Here is a 16,345-nt window from a genome sequence, read left to right on the forward strand (position 1 = left end):
CCTAGTTGGCAGCATCGGTTAGCTGCAGAACAATCCCGGATGGCAAGCCCTAGTCATGCCTCTACCTCGACACTTCCTCCGACCTCCTCGGTCCATTCTCATTCGCAAGACCACACCCCACAATTCAACATGAAGCTGCCGCAGATTCAGGCCTCATCTAACCTTTCTGGTTCGTCTCTCCAATTGCCATTAATCGATGAGAGGAAGCCGACTGTTATCGTGATTTTAGGTCCATCACAATTGAGTCAACGCTACCCTCAATTCTCCAACCCCCATTCATCTCCGTCAGCGTCATGTGCGTTCATTTACCACTCGCTGTTCGTCATAGACTAACAAACGAGAGACAGACCCCCCTCCAACCGACAGATCCTCCCGTCCCTCAAACAAAAGGAAGGCCTCCGAGCTTCAGGGTCAGTTAGATGTTCTATCAATCGTAAACATTGACACAACATCTGACTTTGCGTCTTCGCTTTTAGATTCTCCGAAACACGTTGCACATCCCTCACACCCTCTGCCCCCACCCACGAACTGCGGCGATGGCAAGTTATCCACTTCATATGCCTTCACGACCAGGTTTTGACTTTTCTGCAAAGCTCAAGGCCCGCATCATATAGGGCGTGCTGTCAGGCGACGAACCGCCAATGAAGATAACGAGCCCCAGAGAGGTCTTGCATTGGCTCATTCCCCACCGCATCGGACGTACTGACAGAGGTTTCAGGTACAGAATCTCGTGGCCTGCCGTATCAGTCGCATGCCTCCGCCGGTCCTTCTCCACGTTCCCAGCCAGGAATGGAATTAAGTTTTAACAGCGGTGAGTAATCCACTTATTTGGCCCGATTACAACATTGAGTGAGCTCGACACTTAGGGCATGGTCCTAGTCGCCGTGGATCCCTGCCGCTCTCAGACAGGGCTTCGCCCACGGTGCCTTCCCTCGGTCCTGGGCTGTCAGCGCCAGTGAACGGTAAGAGGCAACGACCCCCCTGCTTACGTTCAACTAACGTCCAACGGCATCCCCACCTCACAGGGACCAGGTTTGTCCCTCCTGCACAACTGCCGAGCGGCGTCGCGACTACGACGGCTGAACCGTCTCTAATTCGATTTAGTATCCGCCCTGAAAACTTCCAACCAGAAGGCGTTATAACGACCACAAGAATGACGCAAACGAAGCGGAGGTCTGCGGATTCAATGCCTGTAGCTGACGACAGTGAGCAGCCTTTCCATATTCACCGATCGAGCATCGACCTCAATGCTGGGCCTTCATTGGTTTTATTCAGCTCAAAACGGCCGGGGAACCGACGGGGAGGGATATGAGGACCGCGACAGTAATGCTAGTGGGAGCGAGGTCAGCTCGCGGTCTAGCAGCGTCAATCGGACCCGTTCTCAAGCTAACCCTATACGGTTCCGCGAGCCTCTTACCGAAAAGTCAAGGCAGGATCGGAAGGTGGTCAAGGGGGGGATTGCAATTGTGCAAGTAAAGTGGGATTCCGATCGGAAGCGTAGGCAGGGGTACTTTGCCCCGGATAACGGCGCAGAAAAGTCACCTTTTCGACATTACAGCAAGGACGATTGCTGCTTCGATGATTAACTTAGTGTACACATTGGGGTTTTGTAACACGATATCCATTTACCTTAATTCGTTCTAATTTGCATTGTTTCATCATGTACGTTTAGTGCTAGCAGTTGGCAATTCATATGGGGTCTTTAGTTTCATGAATGAGTTGTGGTGCGCAAACCTCAATGCTTTCGGCCCTGACATTAGTTCAAGGGTGGTCAACTCGGTTTCATTTACGAATTCGTAAAGATGTTGGCGGAGTTAGCTCCACCCATTTCTACACTTCAGATTACTACTTAGTGTTTCCTGCTACGAGGCGTTTCATGTACGATCACATACACCTTCAGCTAGCGTTTCGGTTACTTCAATGTTGCGTTCAGACAACATCCCCTCAGTCGCAACGCCCTGTCCCTCCCCTTCCCCACCTTTCGAGCAAATAATAGTTCCGAGATGACTACCGCAAATGGAGATTCCGATGATTCGCTGACGTCGCGAAGTCACGGACTTGAAAATCCCATGACCCCATTATCTAGACTCCATTACAAGCCTTAGTCAGGTCTGGGCGAGACCGCCATGGTGCTCTCCTGTGATTAGGCCCAGTGCAGTATAAATACAACTCCCCTTTCTTGTACCTCCCCGCACTAGATATCGCGACGATGGCTGATCACGTAGCGCCAGAAATCCGCGAAAAGGTCCGGAACACTGTGAAGCCAGACGACCACACGAGCTGGGATCTCCTCTGGTGAGCAAACCTTATCATAGCTTATGCCATCAAGTCCCCTTTCTCATGTCCTTTTTTGAAACAGGAAACAGAACGTCACTCCCTGGGACGCTGGAGAATCACAACCTTCCCTCATCGAGTTGATTGAGGAATCTGGGATCGATTTCCCAAGAAACGGAAAGGCACTTGTACCCGGTTGTGGGACAGTATGTTGAAGCCTCGTCTATGAATAGATGGATCAGTTTCACGTTGACTGACCGTTTACACGAATCATAGGGGTATGATGTCGTTTATCTTGCAGGCGCCCTAGGTCTGCAAACCTTTGGAATGGACATCTCGGAGTCCGCTGTGGATGCGGCAAATCGGTAAACAGCCGTTTTAGTACATGTCGATCGACGACGCTGACCCCGGTCCTTGTGATCCCAGTTACCGAGACGCCAGTGGCGCGCCAGGCGCCGACAAGGTCGTGTATCTGAAGGACGATTTCTTCAAGTACAAGGTGTCGGATGACGACCGTTTTGATCTGATTATGGATCATACGTGAGTGCTGCATTCAACAGCCTGTGCTGAGGTTGATGTAACCTGTTTGCGCCCACTATCTTTAGATTCTTCTGTGCTATACCGCCCTCGCTACGCCCTGAGTGGGGTCGTCGGATGGCGGTGTTGATCAAACCGGGAGGATACCTCATCACGATCTGTTATCCGATGCTTCCAAAAGTGGAGACTGGACCACCGTACTACCTTCGTCCAGACCACTATGATGAACCGCTGAGCGGGGCGTTCGAGAAGGTATACGATAAAGTGCCCCTCAAGTCGTCGGAGAGCCATAAGGACAAGGAGCGGATGTTGGTCTGGAAGCGGAAGTAGATCATTGTGTAGTCTTAAAGTTAAATTCAACTAATATGGTAGGAAGGCAGACGATCTACTCTTCGACAACTGGTGGCATAGCACTGTAGACTGCCCGTAGAGTTCGTATACCTGCGGGAAGACCCAAAGCCAATATCTCGCCGACGTGCCGGCGCGAGCAATCAGCGGAGCTCAATCTTTCCGGGCCTGACGGTGACACACCTTCCTACCCGCCCGTTGAGCACCAGTCTGTTCTCCTCATGTCACACCCACCCGAATCAAACACGCCGGTAGCCCATGAACCTGACAGAACCCAGCGACCAGATACCCCCTCGTTGACCTCTCTACCGCCCGAAATTCTGGCTTATATCCTCGAGCAACTAGATAGGGAATTCATGCCATCGACATCCCTGGTCCACTCCAAACTCCGTGAACCCAGCCAAAGGCATTTCTTCTCGCGGCTGACGCTGTCTCCTTCCGGTCCAGGGACAAATACAGGTCAGACGAGGTACGCTCCGGGCAAAGCCTTGCTCGAGTTGTTCAACTCGAACCCAACCATTGCGGGGTATCCAACAGCAATTGCCATTGCTCAATACAGGAAAGGATGGCTTTCAGAGGACCCGATGATAGCAGATGCCCTCAACTGCCTCTCGATCAACAGAATCAAGTCGTTCTCGTACGTCGTCCAGTCGTCCCCGGGCCGCCTCGAGTCAGTGGATGACCTTACCGAACTTCCACCTGCCACCCAAGCAGCAATCGTCAAGATCTGCTCCTCGCCTTCGCTAGAGTCCCTCTCATTGTGGAATGCCCCGATATCCATGGTGAGAGCGGCAGGGCGGTCGGTGCGAAAGCTCTTCTTGCCACAGATCCGGTTTCCCGAGCCTAGCGATCTCGGTCATGACGTCGCAGCACCTCGAAGTTCCCCTGTCAACATCGTCGATCTTCGCGTCAAAGAAGGCAGGTCGATCGACTGGCTTCTAGACATATCGAACGGATTTGCCTTCAGTGACCTCAGGCATCTATCTTGTGATGCAGGTGCAGCCAGCCAGATAATGCGGCTACTGCGGATGTGCGAGCATTCATTGGAGACAATAGCCATTGCGTTCGGATTGATCTTAGCTCCCAGTCCCAGTAGGCAAATCCTAGTCTATCGCTTTGCATATATCCTCAATTTTCCTTTCTCCAGGTGACCCAACCATTGATCTATGCCGTCTCTCCAACTTGCGAACACTTGAAGTTCGCTTTGGCTCAACTGATTTCACCATTGGCGAAGCCATCGACCCACTTGCACGAGTCATCGATATCCTCCACACCCTCCCACCTTCCAGCAGCCTCGAGACACTCTGCATCGTCAACTATTTCTCCTACACGAAGTTGGAGATGGTTAACTTTCCGTCATGGCCCCTTCTCGACAACCTCCCCCTCGACCGCTCCCCGCCGAGGTTTCCTCACCTGAAGACAGTCGAAATTGAGCTGAACTGCGTGCATTCAGCCAATAAGCCACAGCTAGGACTGATCGCTGGTATGATTCGAGGTATGATCCCAAAGCTGGTGGATTCGGGTATCGTGACCATAGGGACATCCTTGTAATACTTACATCTAGCCTCATACATACAGCACGTCCGGCAGCGGATTGTCTGTCCTCGACGATGGCCAGAGGCTACTTACATCCGCGAATCCGCTTCTATGGACCAACGATGCCGATATTCTCGCTGGAGCCCCTTTGATATTCATTGGTTATTCCGTCACCACGCCGCCTTGCCTCGATGACTGAGGAAAGTCGAATCCAACCTGTGTCACACATGGTGACAGAGGGCATGTACAGAGCTCTGAATTGGTAAGGTTCCAGAGACGTGCGAGTGGAACAAGACCGTCTCCTTTGACCACGAACTGGAAGCACCATAAGCTCGTGCGCATTCCCAGGGACTTCGAACCACATCTCGCTGTTTAAGCGACGTTTACGCTAGGTCAATGAAAGGCCGACCGAATGCAGAGGAGACAAGGAGACACAGATCCTTCCCTCGGAATCGAACTCGCGGCCTTCGGGCCAAGGGACCAAAGAGCGCTGTCCCAGGTCCCACCTCTGTCGCTCCAACTCTCATTGTCTCCGCTTCCAACGACGAGCTTAGGGTTCGTTATATTTTCTGTATCGTAATGACTACACAGCTCTCTACTCAACTGAATATCAACCATCCTCACGGGCCACGGCTCTTCAACTCGACAAGCACCCGCATGTCAATCCACAGCTTGGGAGATCGATCCGACGTGGAGATGGAATAGATACCAGGTCCGAGTCCGTTTGCGGGTATGAAAGTACATAGAGTGTTTCATAATCTGCAGCGGATAGACAGCAGACTGCTCGGACGTTCATTGTTTCAACGCTGGAAGCTTGCCAAAAGAAGTGATCTTCCCCCTCCCCATGTGAGCGCATCGCTGTTGTATTACGGCACATCCAAGTGTCGGAGATGGCATCCCTAGCCCGGGACCCTCTGGAATATTCAAGTTCACGGCTTTTGTGCCAGGAAACTAAGTACATACCTGCCAAGGATTAATTCAAGAATCATTTCGAGGCAATCTGCAGCGTCGCCAAGGGCTGACGCGGAGTTGAAATGTTTGAATTTAAATAGTAAAGATATGTCCGAAGATGGAAGTATCCCCTATCAGGCTTGGAGTTTCACGCCAACTTGAAAAAGGTCAGCAGAGAACGGGAGCAGTGAGATAGATCCAAGAGTATGCTGATGTAGGACAGAATTTCTTACTCGCTAAACCTCGTAATACCTAGCCGAGGAGGTGTAAGATCACGATCAGCCAGCTTCCCCGGTGGAAAACAAGAGCGAAGCTCACAATTCGGATCGTCACAGTGATCTGCATAGGGATCACAGAGGGTCCATTGTGTGTCACCTGAGCATGTTTCCAATCCCTTTCTTAAACATTTTCATGGATGAATGCACCAAAGGCCAGGTGTTATCGTAACCATCGCAGACAATGTGATTGCTTCTCGCGTTATCAAATCAATCGAGCCAACGTTCGCGCATTTGGGGAGCTTTGCATATTCGAGGAAGCGATTCATCGAGCACCGTGGATGATGAGCCAGCAGAGAAAGATCGATGCCTAGTATGGGCCAAGACAAGGGCGACACTTGACAGACAAGCGTCCGTTTCGGTTCTGCTTCCTATTCGCGGGGCGTTTGGCACCTTCATACCGAGGATGGCGTAGTTCCTCCCGTGACCGGTCATAGTGCCTTTCCTAGAAGGTGAGCTCTGAGATAAAATGTGCTGATACCTCTAGAATTCCAAGACACCCCAATGGCCACTAGCGATGGTCGATTCAACACATGAGGCAGAAGCGGGCTTCAGACTGCCGTACACGTCCATGAGATGAATGAATATTCGACATGGAAAGTGCCGGCAAGGGCCACATGGGAGCACCTGCCTATGCCTCTCAGAGCGTATAAAAGGGTGGCTAGCTGCTGCAACAGAATAGTCAAACCGCCTCCGCTCCTCGTTCAGCATTACTCGACCCAGTCACTCATCTCTTCTCTCCAATGACCACCAAAACCCAAATCAAACTGAAAGGCGAGGTCGGCTGGGAGGCTATCTTCAACTATGACAACACCGGCAACACTGGTAATTATGACTTTTGCCACTCTGCTAATACCATCGACGTCTCACCGCCAATTTGCAGGAGAAATCGTTCAGACCTGGGAGGTGAAAATCCTCCGAAAGTCGGTTCGCAGCTCGTTTGCCCAGGAAGTATCAAGCACGACGAGAAAAACCTTGGAGGAGAGCGGCCAGTCAGTTGGAACTGGATTCTCCTATGCCGGTGTTTCGGCTTCAGTGTCCTCGTCTTGGGAGTATTCACAAGAGATCACCGAAATGCTCGAGAACACGACGAGTGCATCGAGCGAAGATACCTACGTTTACGAGAAGATAGAGACACGATCTTGTACGTTTCATGCTGCAGTCTCTGCCACTCGCTCTCAGCCTACTTATCTTTTTCCTTCAGACACAATTGGCCCTGGCGGAAAGCTTAAGCTCTTCCAGAAGTACTTCAAAGCGCCAGGAATGAAGGCCCTATTCGATCGTTTTACGACTAGCTTGGAGGAGGGAGAAGAAAAGCAGGAGATTGACATCGATGTTGAAGTTGAGGCTATCGAGTTCATCAAGGATATCAAGGTGAGTTACTGGTTTCTTCTTGCGCACGAGGTTTTCATGGTATAACGAAACGTGGTTCTTTCATACCAGGTCGTTTATACGGACAACGCGACTGGCGCCCCGAACCTGCATATCCGTGAGATCGAGAACGGCAATTCCGACGTCAATGCTGGCTTCGGTGGAAAGTGGGTACTACATCGGTGTATCGCCATTAGCACGAGCGTTACTAACCCATCCACACAGATATGTCTGGCTCGTTGAAGATTACAGCATGAACACTGAGGAGGTGATGACGAGCGTGGACTTCGTCCGCCAGTCAAGCAGCGACGACAAGCACTCCGACCTGGCTGCTGGCGCGGGCGGTGACTTCCGGTACCTCATCCCCGTGTACGACGGCAAGAAGGACGACAAGATCAGTGAGTTGGGCCTCCTCCGCTCCAAGGGCAAGGTTCCTCTTGAGGCGGTCAAAGAAAAGGGCTGGGAAGGCATGACCACGGATATCAACGCTGACCGCGATGGTGACTATCTCGACTTGCTCTGGAAGACGCGCCATGCCTACTAGACGGGCAGTCATTGTGCAATTGGTATTGGTGGTATTGGTATTTACAACGACTTCAGAAATCTCTTGTATGTATACGTGTCCTCATCGAATCGACTGACCCCTTGTATTCAATGAACCGATCGTCATTGTCCCCCAGAGTCGAGATCAGTAAGAGTGGAAGTACTTCCACCTCAGTGGAGCGCCATTGCGGTCCGCCTTTGCTACTCCTAAACAAAAGTAGGGTGTTCTTTGTCCTCAAGGACAGCGCCAGATCCAATCGCGAATGGACTAGCAGATTGTCCGCCATATCGTCGTTCAACCCCAGGCCGAAGAGTATCCGACAACCCGCAGCGGCCCATCCGTTCACCCAATCTCGATTCTCAACCGCTGAAATTCAGACCACCCCGGGAACCATATAAACCAAACACACCTCCAAAATCCATTCACCCACTTTTAGTTTCTCTACTGTGTTAACGAATCCGAAAAGCAAGACGGGATCGCGAAATTCGAGAAAGCCGTAACGAGACTTGAAGCTTGAAACGAAGACCGAGAAACCAGTCTTGTAGACGAGGACGATGGACGGGACATCGCAAAAACCGTACCGAGAAAACACATTTCCAGTCAAAACCTTTTACTTTTATAACAGCACAAACAACACAAACAAAAAAAGAAAACAGAGCGTAACAAGAAAGCGTAGCGATAGCGTGGGGATCGATAGCAAAAAAATAACGAGTCTGGGGGCGGAAAAGACGGAAGACGTAAATAAAGACGAGAGCGAAAACGAGGACAGCGAGAAATTTCGAGTTGAAGGGGATTGGGAAAAAAGGAGATGAATGTCGACGCTAAAAACAACGGAAGAGAAGAGAAGAGGAGAGAAACGGAAAAACGATCATCAACGAACCAGAATACACCAAAACAACCATTACTCTTTACTATATAAAAATCGGAAAGAACAAAAAAGTCGAGGTATGTAACTGAATACTGGAATGATCGATAATAGTATAACACAGTGGAATGGATAGCGACTAGTCGGAAAAAGTGGTAATAGGACGACGATGAAGGGCAGTAAGACGCCATGAAAAGGGATGGAGGGATGGATGGTCAAATGACGAACGATGAAAAACATTGAATGATCAAACGACACAAATGAAAACTCTGCAGTGATCAAAAGCGGACGAATGAACAAGGCGTAAACGACATAAAAACACGACAGCATAACAGCGAACGCGACAGAACTTGACGATGATGAATGGAAAACGTGAAATGGAATCGGGTACGAAATAAGCGTGAAAGGTAATCGAGTACCAAAGCGTGACAACCAGTAATAAAAAAAAATAGGAATCATGCATGCAACAGACAGACGGATAGCAGAAAAAAGTCCAAGGATGTCATGAAAAAGTGTAACCGATAGAAAGCGATTAAAACACTAGTCATCAAGAATTCATGAAACGAAGAATGGAAAGTGGTGTTCGAGCGACAACAGGGCAAGGCAAAAAACAATTCTCCACCGTTCAAGCAAGAGCAGCCAACCGCTGAGCAAGCGCCTGAACCAACTGCGAATCAACTCCAAATTCCTTCGCAAGATCATCAAACGGTCGATCAGCAGCACCCTCTTTGGGCGTGTTGAACGAAGTCACTTCCTTCGGCTTGGCGAGGGAAGGCAGAGCCTGTCGATAATCAGGCGTCCTCAACAAACTCGAAATCGAGCCACTCTCCGAATGTCCACTCGTCTCCCCACTGGTATCAACACTCAGCGAGGGTTGATCCATAGTCGGAGTTGGCAACGAGTTGGCGTGGAGAAGATCAACAACCTTCTGAACGTGAGGAGCAGTGAAGACTGCAGAAAGCCCAAGTCAGACCACCGCAGACTGAAAGGTGACGAGAAAACGCACCTTTGCAGTTCATAACAGCCTTGGCGAGGTCAAGAACAAGGTCGACGGTATACTCCGGGTTCCGACCAGACCTGTCAACGCGAGAAATCAAAGCCTGGAGACCAGTCACACAGAGCTCTACAAAACAACCCAATAAGCAGCGTTCCACAAGACGATAGCAAAACACCACTCACCGAAAAGCTTGTCCCGGATCCCAGAAGACCAGAACACCCGACTATCGACATCAGTGGGGAACTTGGACAGAATACTGAGCAGCGAATAGAAGGGCAACACAGGAACCTTAAGGAAATGCGAGTCGGGCTCCTGGATCAACCGCCTCAACGAAGCAAGATCGCCCTCCGTCAACAATCCACCTTCAAGAGCACGAATAATGGCTTCGCCCTCCAGACCAGCCAAAGAAGGTCGAGCTCCATCGAACCGACCACGCCAGCTGGGGAACAACTAAATTGAACCCCATATCAGCATGAAGGAAGCTCCGAGAACAAGGATACAGAGATACGCACATTCATCATGAGCTCTTCCTCGCTGCTTCGGGTGATCGTAACACCACGAGCTCGTTTACCCTTGCCCAAGACGCTACCACGCTCACGCCGTCCAGAAGCATTCGGATGAGCAGTCTCCCCACGAAGAATGGCACCAGCAACAGTGCTATCCTTCACCTCCACATACGCATGGCTCAACGTCTTGCCCTTGCTATCAAGCAAAACGTGAACACGCTCAACAGGCTGCTGCAACCACGAGACGATCTGCCTAGGCGTGATGTCCTATAGATAAAACCCATGATCAGAAACCAAGATCCGTCAACCAAGGAAGGAGAGATGCTTACCCAAGGAACATTATCAATCCGAAGGACAACCTTGCCTTTGCCCGGAGCACCCACGGAGCGCTGGCTGCTCGTCGAGAGAGAAAGCTCCATCCCACCGGCACCACCAAGATTCATCTGCTGCTCCAACTTGGGCGTACTCGCCCGGATACCCTCCGCAAAGTCAAACCCAAAGTCGAAAGCACTATCAAGTTCCTTGTGCTCCGCATTAATGAGAGAAGCTCCAAGATCAAGCTTGGGCGGGGCAAAGAAATGGTCACCGATGCTCTTATCGGTGTTAAGCTTCGATTTGGCACCAGGCTTAGCATTTCCTGGGTTCTTGACGGTGACCAACTTGAAGTCCGCGACGGCAGTCTTGCAAACAGCACACTCCATATCCTTTTCGCCAACGATGTTGAGTGCACTGGTCAAGCATCCGGAGCAAAGCGGGTGACCGCATGGTTGGAGAATGGCCAGACTCGAAGGGTGCGAGACGAGGCAAACGGAGCAGTCGGTGGGAGGCTCGGCCAGTTCAACCTTGGGAGGTGCAAGTCCTTCATTATGGATTACGTTGGAAATCGCCGGGAATCCAGGGATGGTACCGCCGAGCGGGGGAGCACCCACAAAGGCAGGTTGGACGGGTACTGGCATGGGCATCATCGTTTGTGGAAGAGGCGCATAAGTTGGTTTCGGGAAAGCAGGAGGAGCACGCTGGGCGTAAAGGGGTTCGCCAGAGGTGAAATAATTAGGTGGAGAGTAGCGCAGATTAGGAGGATGTTGTAGAGTATGGAAGTGATGCTCGACGCTTTCAGCGATGCTGCTGAGGACGTTGGTGCTACCAGCGCTATTGGAATCGAAATGGAAGGGGTCCGCGAAAGGGTTGGGGGATGACCTAAAGGCTGCTTCTTGCTGCTGAGGATTTCCGGAGTAACCAAAGATATTGGCGGTGTGATTTTGGAGGTCGAGCGAGAATGATTCGTCATACGGCTCTTCGGTGGCTTGAAGCTCCGTTTCGTACTCGAGGTCGTGCTCGTTGATATCGAACAATTCCAAACTCTTGTTCCCCAAGTTGATGTTCATGCTCATGTTGGCACGAGCAAGATTGGCAGCAGGTAGAGTGACCTGAAGAAACAAAGTCAATCGATGGTGGAGAGCTGAAAGGGAACAAGCATACATTGCCGAAAGCCTCCCGCTTGCGAGGCTGAGGAGGATCCGTCAGGCTGCCCTTCATCTTCAGCTGAGACGATAGCACACGGTTCGGGGGAGGGGTGCACAGGATGTTATCGGTTGGGTTGAGCGAAGCAAGGGCACGGCGGGGGCGAACGGGGGAGACTGGAAGAGGCAGCGAGCAGTTTGCATTTCTCGTAGCGCATGGGGAAGTAGCAATGCCCCTGTTCTCTGGAAGCGATGCATGGGACTGAGCACGAGGCCTTGTGACGGCCGTGTGGCTTGAGGATCGCCTGTGGTACGACAGGAAAGCCGGCGGCAGCAACGCTATAAATTCCCTTTCAACAACAAATCGACCTTCCAAAGACAAAATTCTCACCTTCGTCATTGGACAAAATACTCGAGTCATTCCCAACGTCAGACATCGTTTTGTCAGCTATATGCGCCAAATTTGCAAAAATTTCCCTTTTGAGCCCCGAATAACCTGAATATATGCGCCGAAACGTACCCTCGTCGTCTCCGAAATGCGAATCATTAGCATTTGCGTTTTTGGCTGAAGGCGAGACTTTGATTCCGTGCTGGTTGGCTCTTACGCGCCAGTTTTGGGCGAGGTCGGCGAGACTCTTGTCTTTGGCATCGAGGCTGTCGATGCTCGAATTGCGGTGCACATCGGGTGAGCGCCCTGCGACGAGGCGTTTTTTCGACAAAAACGAGGTGTTATCGGGGGTCGTCAGCGTCGATGATCCCGTCGTCGAGTCGGAGGAGGGTGTGTTGGGTGACTTGTAGAACGCTGAATGCGAATAGCGGTGTTGGTGATGTCGCTGTTGGGGGAGACGCTGGGGTGTGACTGGCTGCCTGCTGCCCTTGTTACTGTTGTTGTTGCTGTTGTCGTTGGAACGGGAAACGGCGGGCGATGTCGGCACTGAGAACGACTGAAAGGCGGACGCCATTGCTTGAGGACGTTGGCGACGGCGGCGGCGAGGACGGAGAGGAGCAAAGACGGCGAGCTCGTTGGCAAAAGCAAACAAGCGGTGTTTGTCACAATCAACTTGAACCTTTGCCGTTCGGTGCCCAGAAATCCAGGGACGCGGTCACGCACGGAACGCGTCGCTCGTGACCGTGTAAATCCACGTGCGGTTCTCACGGCGAGGCGCGTCGTTGCAGGCGCTGATCAACGTTCTTGGGCGCTTATTCAGAGTAATGGAATCATGGACAGGAGTGCATTCATCGTCACAGACATACTTTTCTTTAACGATGGTCTATCTACCTAAGTACACGTTCTGAAACGATGCTATGGCTCCAAGGCCACTTTCATTCCTCCCCCAAATATTAATGTCTGCATCAACCAGGGTCATCATCGCCCCAAGTCTTCTTTTCGCAGCCGACGTCGGCTAATCCGCGGTCTATATCACCAAGGCCACTCTCATCAAGGGGTCCCACGACGGTCGCAGGCATGCGTGGGCTTCGAATCAACCGAAGTCGGGTGGAATTAAAGTCCTCAATACATTATTTGGGTTTATTTGTACACCAAAGGGTGATCCTAATTGGGAAGAAGGTTCCTCCTTCGACAGGTGTTCTCGAGGCTTATGGAAGGAGTAAGGCGGCTGTAAGGAGCAGAAACATGTGTGTAAGAGAGACGAGTTGGGGAAAACACATGACTGTCCTGGTAAGAGGGAGTTCTAGTAAGAAAAGTGGTTAGGAGGGTATGTGTACCCGCGTCATTCACTGGGAAGTGTATTCCTTCCAGACCTCTCTGTCGTCAAGTCTCGATACTAAAAAACTCTTCCATCAAAGATACTAGTCGTCATAGCCATGTTCTATACACACCTCTACACGACATTACATAGGACAAAAGGGAGATTAAGCGAAAAACAGTAGGAGGGACAATGCGGAAATTCAAACTCCGCCACGGGACCTGTGTGCGTTCGCCATCAAGCCTTTGTGCGTACGTAGAACAATATGTTAGAGGGCACAATGCAGGTCTTGTACTTATATACAAGGACTCTCCGCCATGGCTTGCTCGTCATTCTCGTCTCTGAACTCTATTTGAGCTAGCCAACGACCTTTAACGACTTGCACCTCTACGATATATACACTTCAACCCTAATGAACCCAATGAACACTGACTGTAAGTCCCCTTGTCTTCCTCAAGGCTTACCAGAATAAGACACTAACTTGTTATCTCTTCCAGCAATAGTTCTTTCTCGAGAATCTATTCTCCAACGTAAAGCAGCAGCCCGTTCACGCTCGCCCCAACCTTGTCGACGACCCTCGATGCTCCAACCACGACCACTGCACATCATCACCGAGGAAGACGAAACCCGCTCCCGCTCGCCTTCACCCATGGCCGGCTACCTCTCCAGCTCCAGCGTCAGCAGCGGCCTCAAGGCCCGGAGAAGACACCACAACCTCTCCGCCAGCGACATCCAAATCGCCCGGGACTTTGTCGGAATCGGGGACGAGGAAAGCCAGCAGGAGACCGAGGACCGACTGATGCTCGTTCCCCCATCGTCCGCTCGCCTCCCAAAAACACCCTCACCGATGTCTTCCCCCGATTCGTTCAGACTTACATTCACTGAAGGATCCTACGACTTCCCTCACCCGCCCATCCCGACTCCATCTTCCCGAAAAATCTCTTCCTTCTGCAGTTCGCCGACTTCTTCCTCTTCTTCGGGGTCGAGCCCCTCTTCCGGGAGCGCCGGTCTCCCCTTGACGCCTTCTTCCTCCGACTCTGACGAAGACTTTTTCCAACTTCCTTCTCCCCGCTTCAACCCTCGACGGGCCGCCATCCAACCTTTGGTTATTCACAAGCACTTTTCTCCTTCTCTGCCGATCCTTGAAGTGACTGGCGCCGACGACGAACTCGAGCCTTCCGGGAAGCCCACCCCCTTGTACGATACTTTCTCCCTCTCAGCCTACACCTCTCCCTCCTCCAACGGCTCCTTCTACGAATCCGACAACGAATCCGATTCCGAGTGGTATGGTAAGGAACTGTCCAAGGTCGTGACAGTCTCCGCACCAGTAGAAGGAACCCTCCAAAATTCGCGGCCCGACTCGCTCTTCCTCCCCGCAGGCCATGTTACCTCCCGGGCTTCCAAGCGGGAATCGAGCGTCTTCCCCGCGCCTGCTCCCAAGCGCGCTAGTACCCGCCGCCCGTACATCCCCAACTACCCGCCCCCACCTCCGCCCGTTGCCCCGCGCCCTCGCCGCTCTTCGAATATCCCTACGAGCCCCATCAGCCCGCTTGACAGCCACATGTCCTTCGGCCAGTTCATGTCCCCCTCGCCCTCCCCCACGCGTCCTCCCCCTCGCACCAGCCTCCCCGCCGACTTCTCCTTCGAGAACGACGAGGACGCCGAGTCCGAGTTCTCCTTCGCCATCTACCAAGTCCAGCTCGACGAAGAAGAGGAGCGGTACCCCCGTGTCGCGAGCCCCTCGACGGCCAGCGCCTACTCCCAGCCTTCGTACTGCTACCCCCACTCCGAGTACTCGACGAGCGAGGACTACGGTTCCCCACTGGACCAAGCCGAGTTCGATTTGGACGCCGAGTACCCTATGATGCTGCCCCTCTCCCTCCCGGGTTCGCCTATTGATTTCGAAGCGGATGTCGCGCGGGAGTTGAGGATGCGGGGTATGATGGTTTCGCCTCCGCCTTTGCCTGTGGTGCTCGAGGAGCCGCAGGAGGGGTTGGCGCGATCTGAGACTGCTTCTGTGTACTCGGCATATGAGCGTCCGCGTACCCCACCCCGCATCAGCACCCCCGCCTCGAACTCGGATTGGAGCTTCTCCACCCACTCGCCTGTCCCCTCCCGCTCGAGCTCGTACGGCCATCTTCCCCAGGAACCCGTTCTCAAGTCCAAATGGAGCTCCTCGACGCTCGCGTCGGTGCGTGAAGAGCACGAACGCCGTACCTCAAGGTTCAAGCTCAACTTTGGTGTAACCTCTCCTACGAAGAAACGTTCCTCGCCTTCTCCCAGCGGAAGCCGACACGCCAAGAAGAGTTCGATTGGTGGGACCCCTCTCTCCCCAATGTCCTTCATCGGTGCGTCGGGCAAGAAGAAGTCGCCGCAGAGGGTGATGTCGGCTGGGAGGAGGGAGCTTGATGCGTACCCCCCGATCTCGATGGTTAGTGGTGTCAAGAGGAGGACGAGTGTGTCGACGATTAGTGATGCGGGGAGTGAGGAGACGTCGAGTAGTTCGGCGAGTAATGGTTTGAGGAGGAAGCCTATTCCTGTTGAGTTGTTCTTGCGCCGCTAGGCGGTGTGTTTAGTCACTGTCGCTCCTTTTTGTTTTTGTTTCTGTGTTGCTTTTTTATCTGCTTGCTGCTGCTGCTGCTTTTTTCATATTTTTGTTCAACGTACATTCGCTCGTTTAATCTCCCAACTGGCCTCTTTAGAAATCTTGACTTTGCATCATGGACATGCGATTCGTTTCTTACCACCTATATATTCTTCTGTACTTATCGTTATTCTTCTTTGTTCTCCCCTAACCCCCTTTTCACACTTTGTTCCTCTTGTCTCTGTTGCTTTTTTATCTATTTCTCTCTCTCATTTCTCATCTTTCCTAACCCAATTTCTCTCCTGTTTTACTCGTCTTTCTCATATCTCTCTCGTCTTATGCTCTCGATCGATTCCACCACATTCATACAACGTACCTACCATACCATAAC

At 51.9% G+C, this 16,345-nt stretch overlaps 6 protein-coding genes across 6 annotated transcripts; 5 read left to right on the plus strand and 1 right to left on the minus strand.

Moving 5' to 3' along the window:
• Positions 1–39: 39 nt before the first annotated feature.
• Positions 40–1,586, plus strand: CC1G_05464 (hypothetical protein; the record flags this gene model as incomplete). The annotated part of the gene is made up of 6 exons (XM_001838859.2): positions 40–295; positions 348–410; positions 719–811; positions 867–962; positions 1,026–1,205; positions 1,276–1,586. The coding sequence occupies 6 exons, from the start codon at positions 40–42 to the stop codon at positions 1,584–1,586; spliced, it is 999 nt and encodes a 332-aa protein (XP_001838911.2).
• Positions 1,587–2,209: 623 nt separating this feature from the next.
• On the plus strand, positions 2,210–3,141 carry CC1G_15733 (hypothetical protein; the record flags this gene model as incomplete). The annotated part of the gene is made up of 5 exons (XM_002910258.1): positions 2,210–2,295; positions 2,360–2,480; positions 2,551–2,639; positions 2,701–2,814; positions 2,880–3,141. 5 exons carry the CDS (start codon positions 2,210–2,212, stop codon positions 3,139–3,141), a joined length of 672 nt encoding a protein of 223 aa, XP_002910304.1.
• Positions 3,142–3,380: 239 nt separating this feature from the next.
• CC1G_15734 (hypothetical protein) lies at positions 3,381–4,710 on the plus strand (the record flags this gene model as incomplete). The annotated part of the gene is made up of 2 exons (XM_002910259.1): positions 3,381–4,251; positions 4,307–4,710. 2 exons carry the CDS (start codon positions 3,381–3,383, stop codon positions 4,708–4,710), a joined length of 1,275 nt encoding a protein of 424 aa, XP_002910305.1.
• A 1,954-nt stretch (positions 4,711–6,664) lies between these two features.
• On the plus strand, positions 6,665–7,836 carry CC1G_05461 (hypothetical protein; the record flags this gene model as incomplete). The annotated part of the gene is made up of 5 exons (XM_001838856.1): positions 6,665–6,746; positions 6,805–7,065; positions 7,126–7,295; positions 7,365–7,459; positions 7,518–7,836. 5 exons carry the CDS (start codon positions 6,665–6,667, stop codon positions 7,834–7,836), a joined length of 927 nt encoding a protein of 308 aa, XP_001838908.1.
• Positions 7,837–9,326: 1,490 nt separating this feature from the next.
• Positions 9,327–12,626, minus strand: CC1G_05460 (hypothetical protein; the record flags this gene model as incomplete). Its single annotated transcript, XM_001838855.2, has 8 exons — positions 9,327–9,652; positions 9,708–9,824; positions 9,881–10,148; positions 10,211–10,471; positions 10,534–11,631; positions 11,684–12,003; positions 12,056–12,112; positions 12,185–12,626. 8 exons carry the CDS (start codon positions 12,624–12,626, stop codon positions 9,327–9,329), a joined length of 2,889 nt encoding a protein of 962 aa, XP_001838907.2.
• Positions 12,627–13,950: 1,324 nt separating this feature from the next.
• On the plus strand, positions 13,951–15,933 carry CC1G_05459 (hypothetical protein; the record flags this gene model as incomplete). Its single annotated transcript, XM_001838854.2, has 1 exon — positions 13,951–15,933. The coding sequence occupies one exon, from the start codon at positions 13,951–13,953 to the stop codon at positions 15,931–15,933; it is 1,983 nt and encodes a 660-aa protein (XP_001838906.2).
• Between the last annotated feature and the right edge of the window lie 412 nt (positions 15,934–16,345).

This window comes from Coprinopsis cinerea (genome assembly GCF_000182895.1).
Source record: "Coprinopsis cinerea okayama7#130 chromosome 11 map unlocalized cont3.11, whole genome shotgun sequence".
Classification (NCBI taxonomy): Eukaryota; Fungi; Basidiomycota; class Agaricomycetes; order Agaricales; family Psathyrellaceae; genus Coprinopsis; species Coprinopsis cinerea.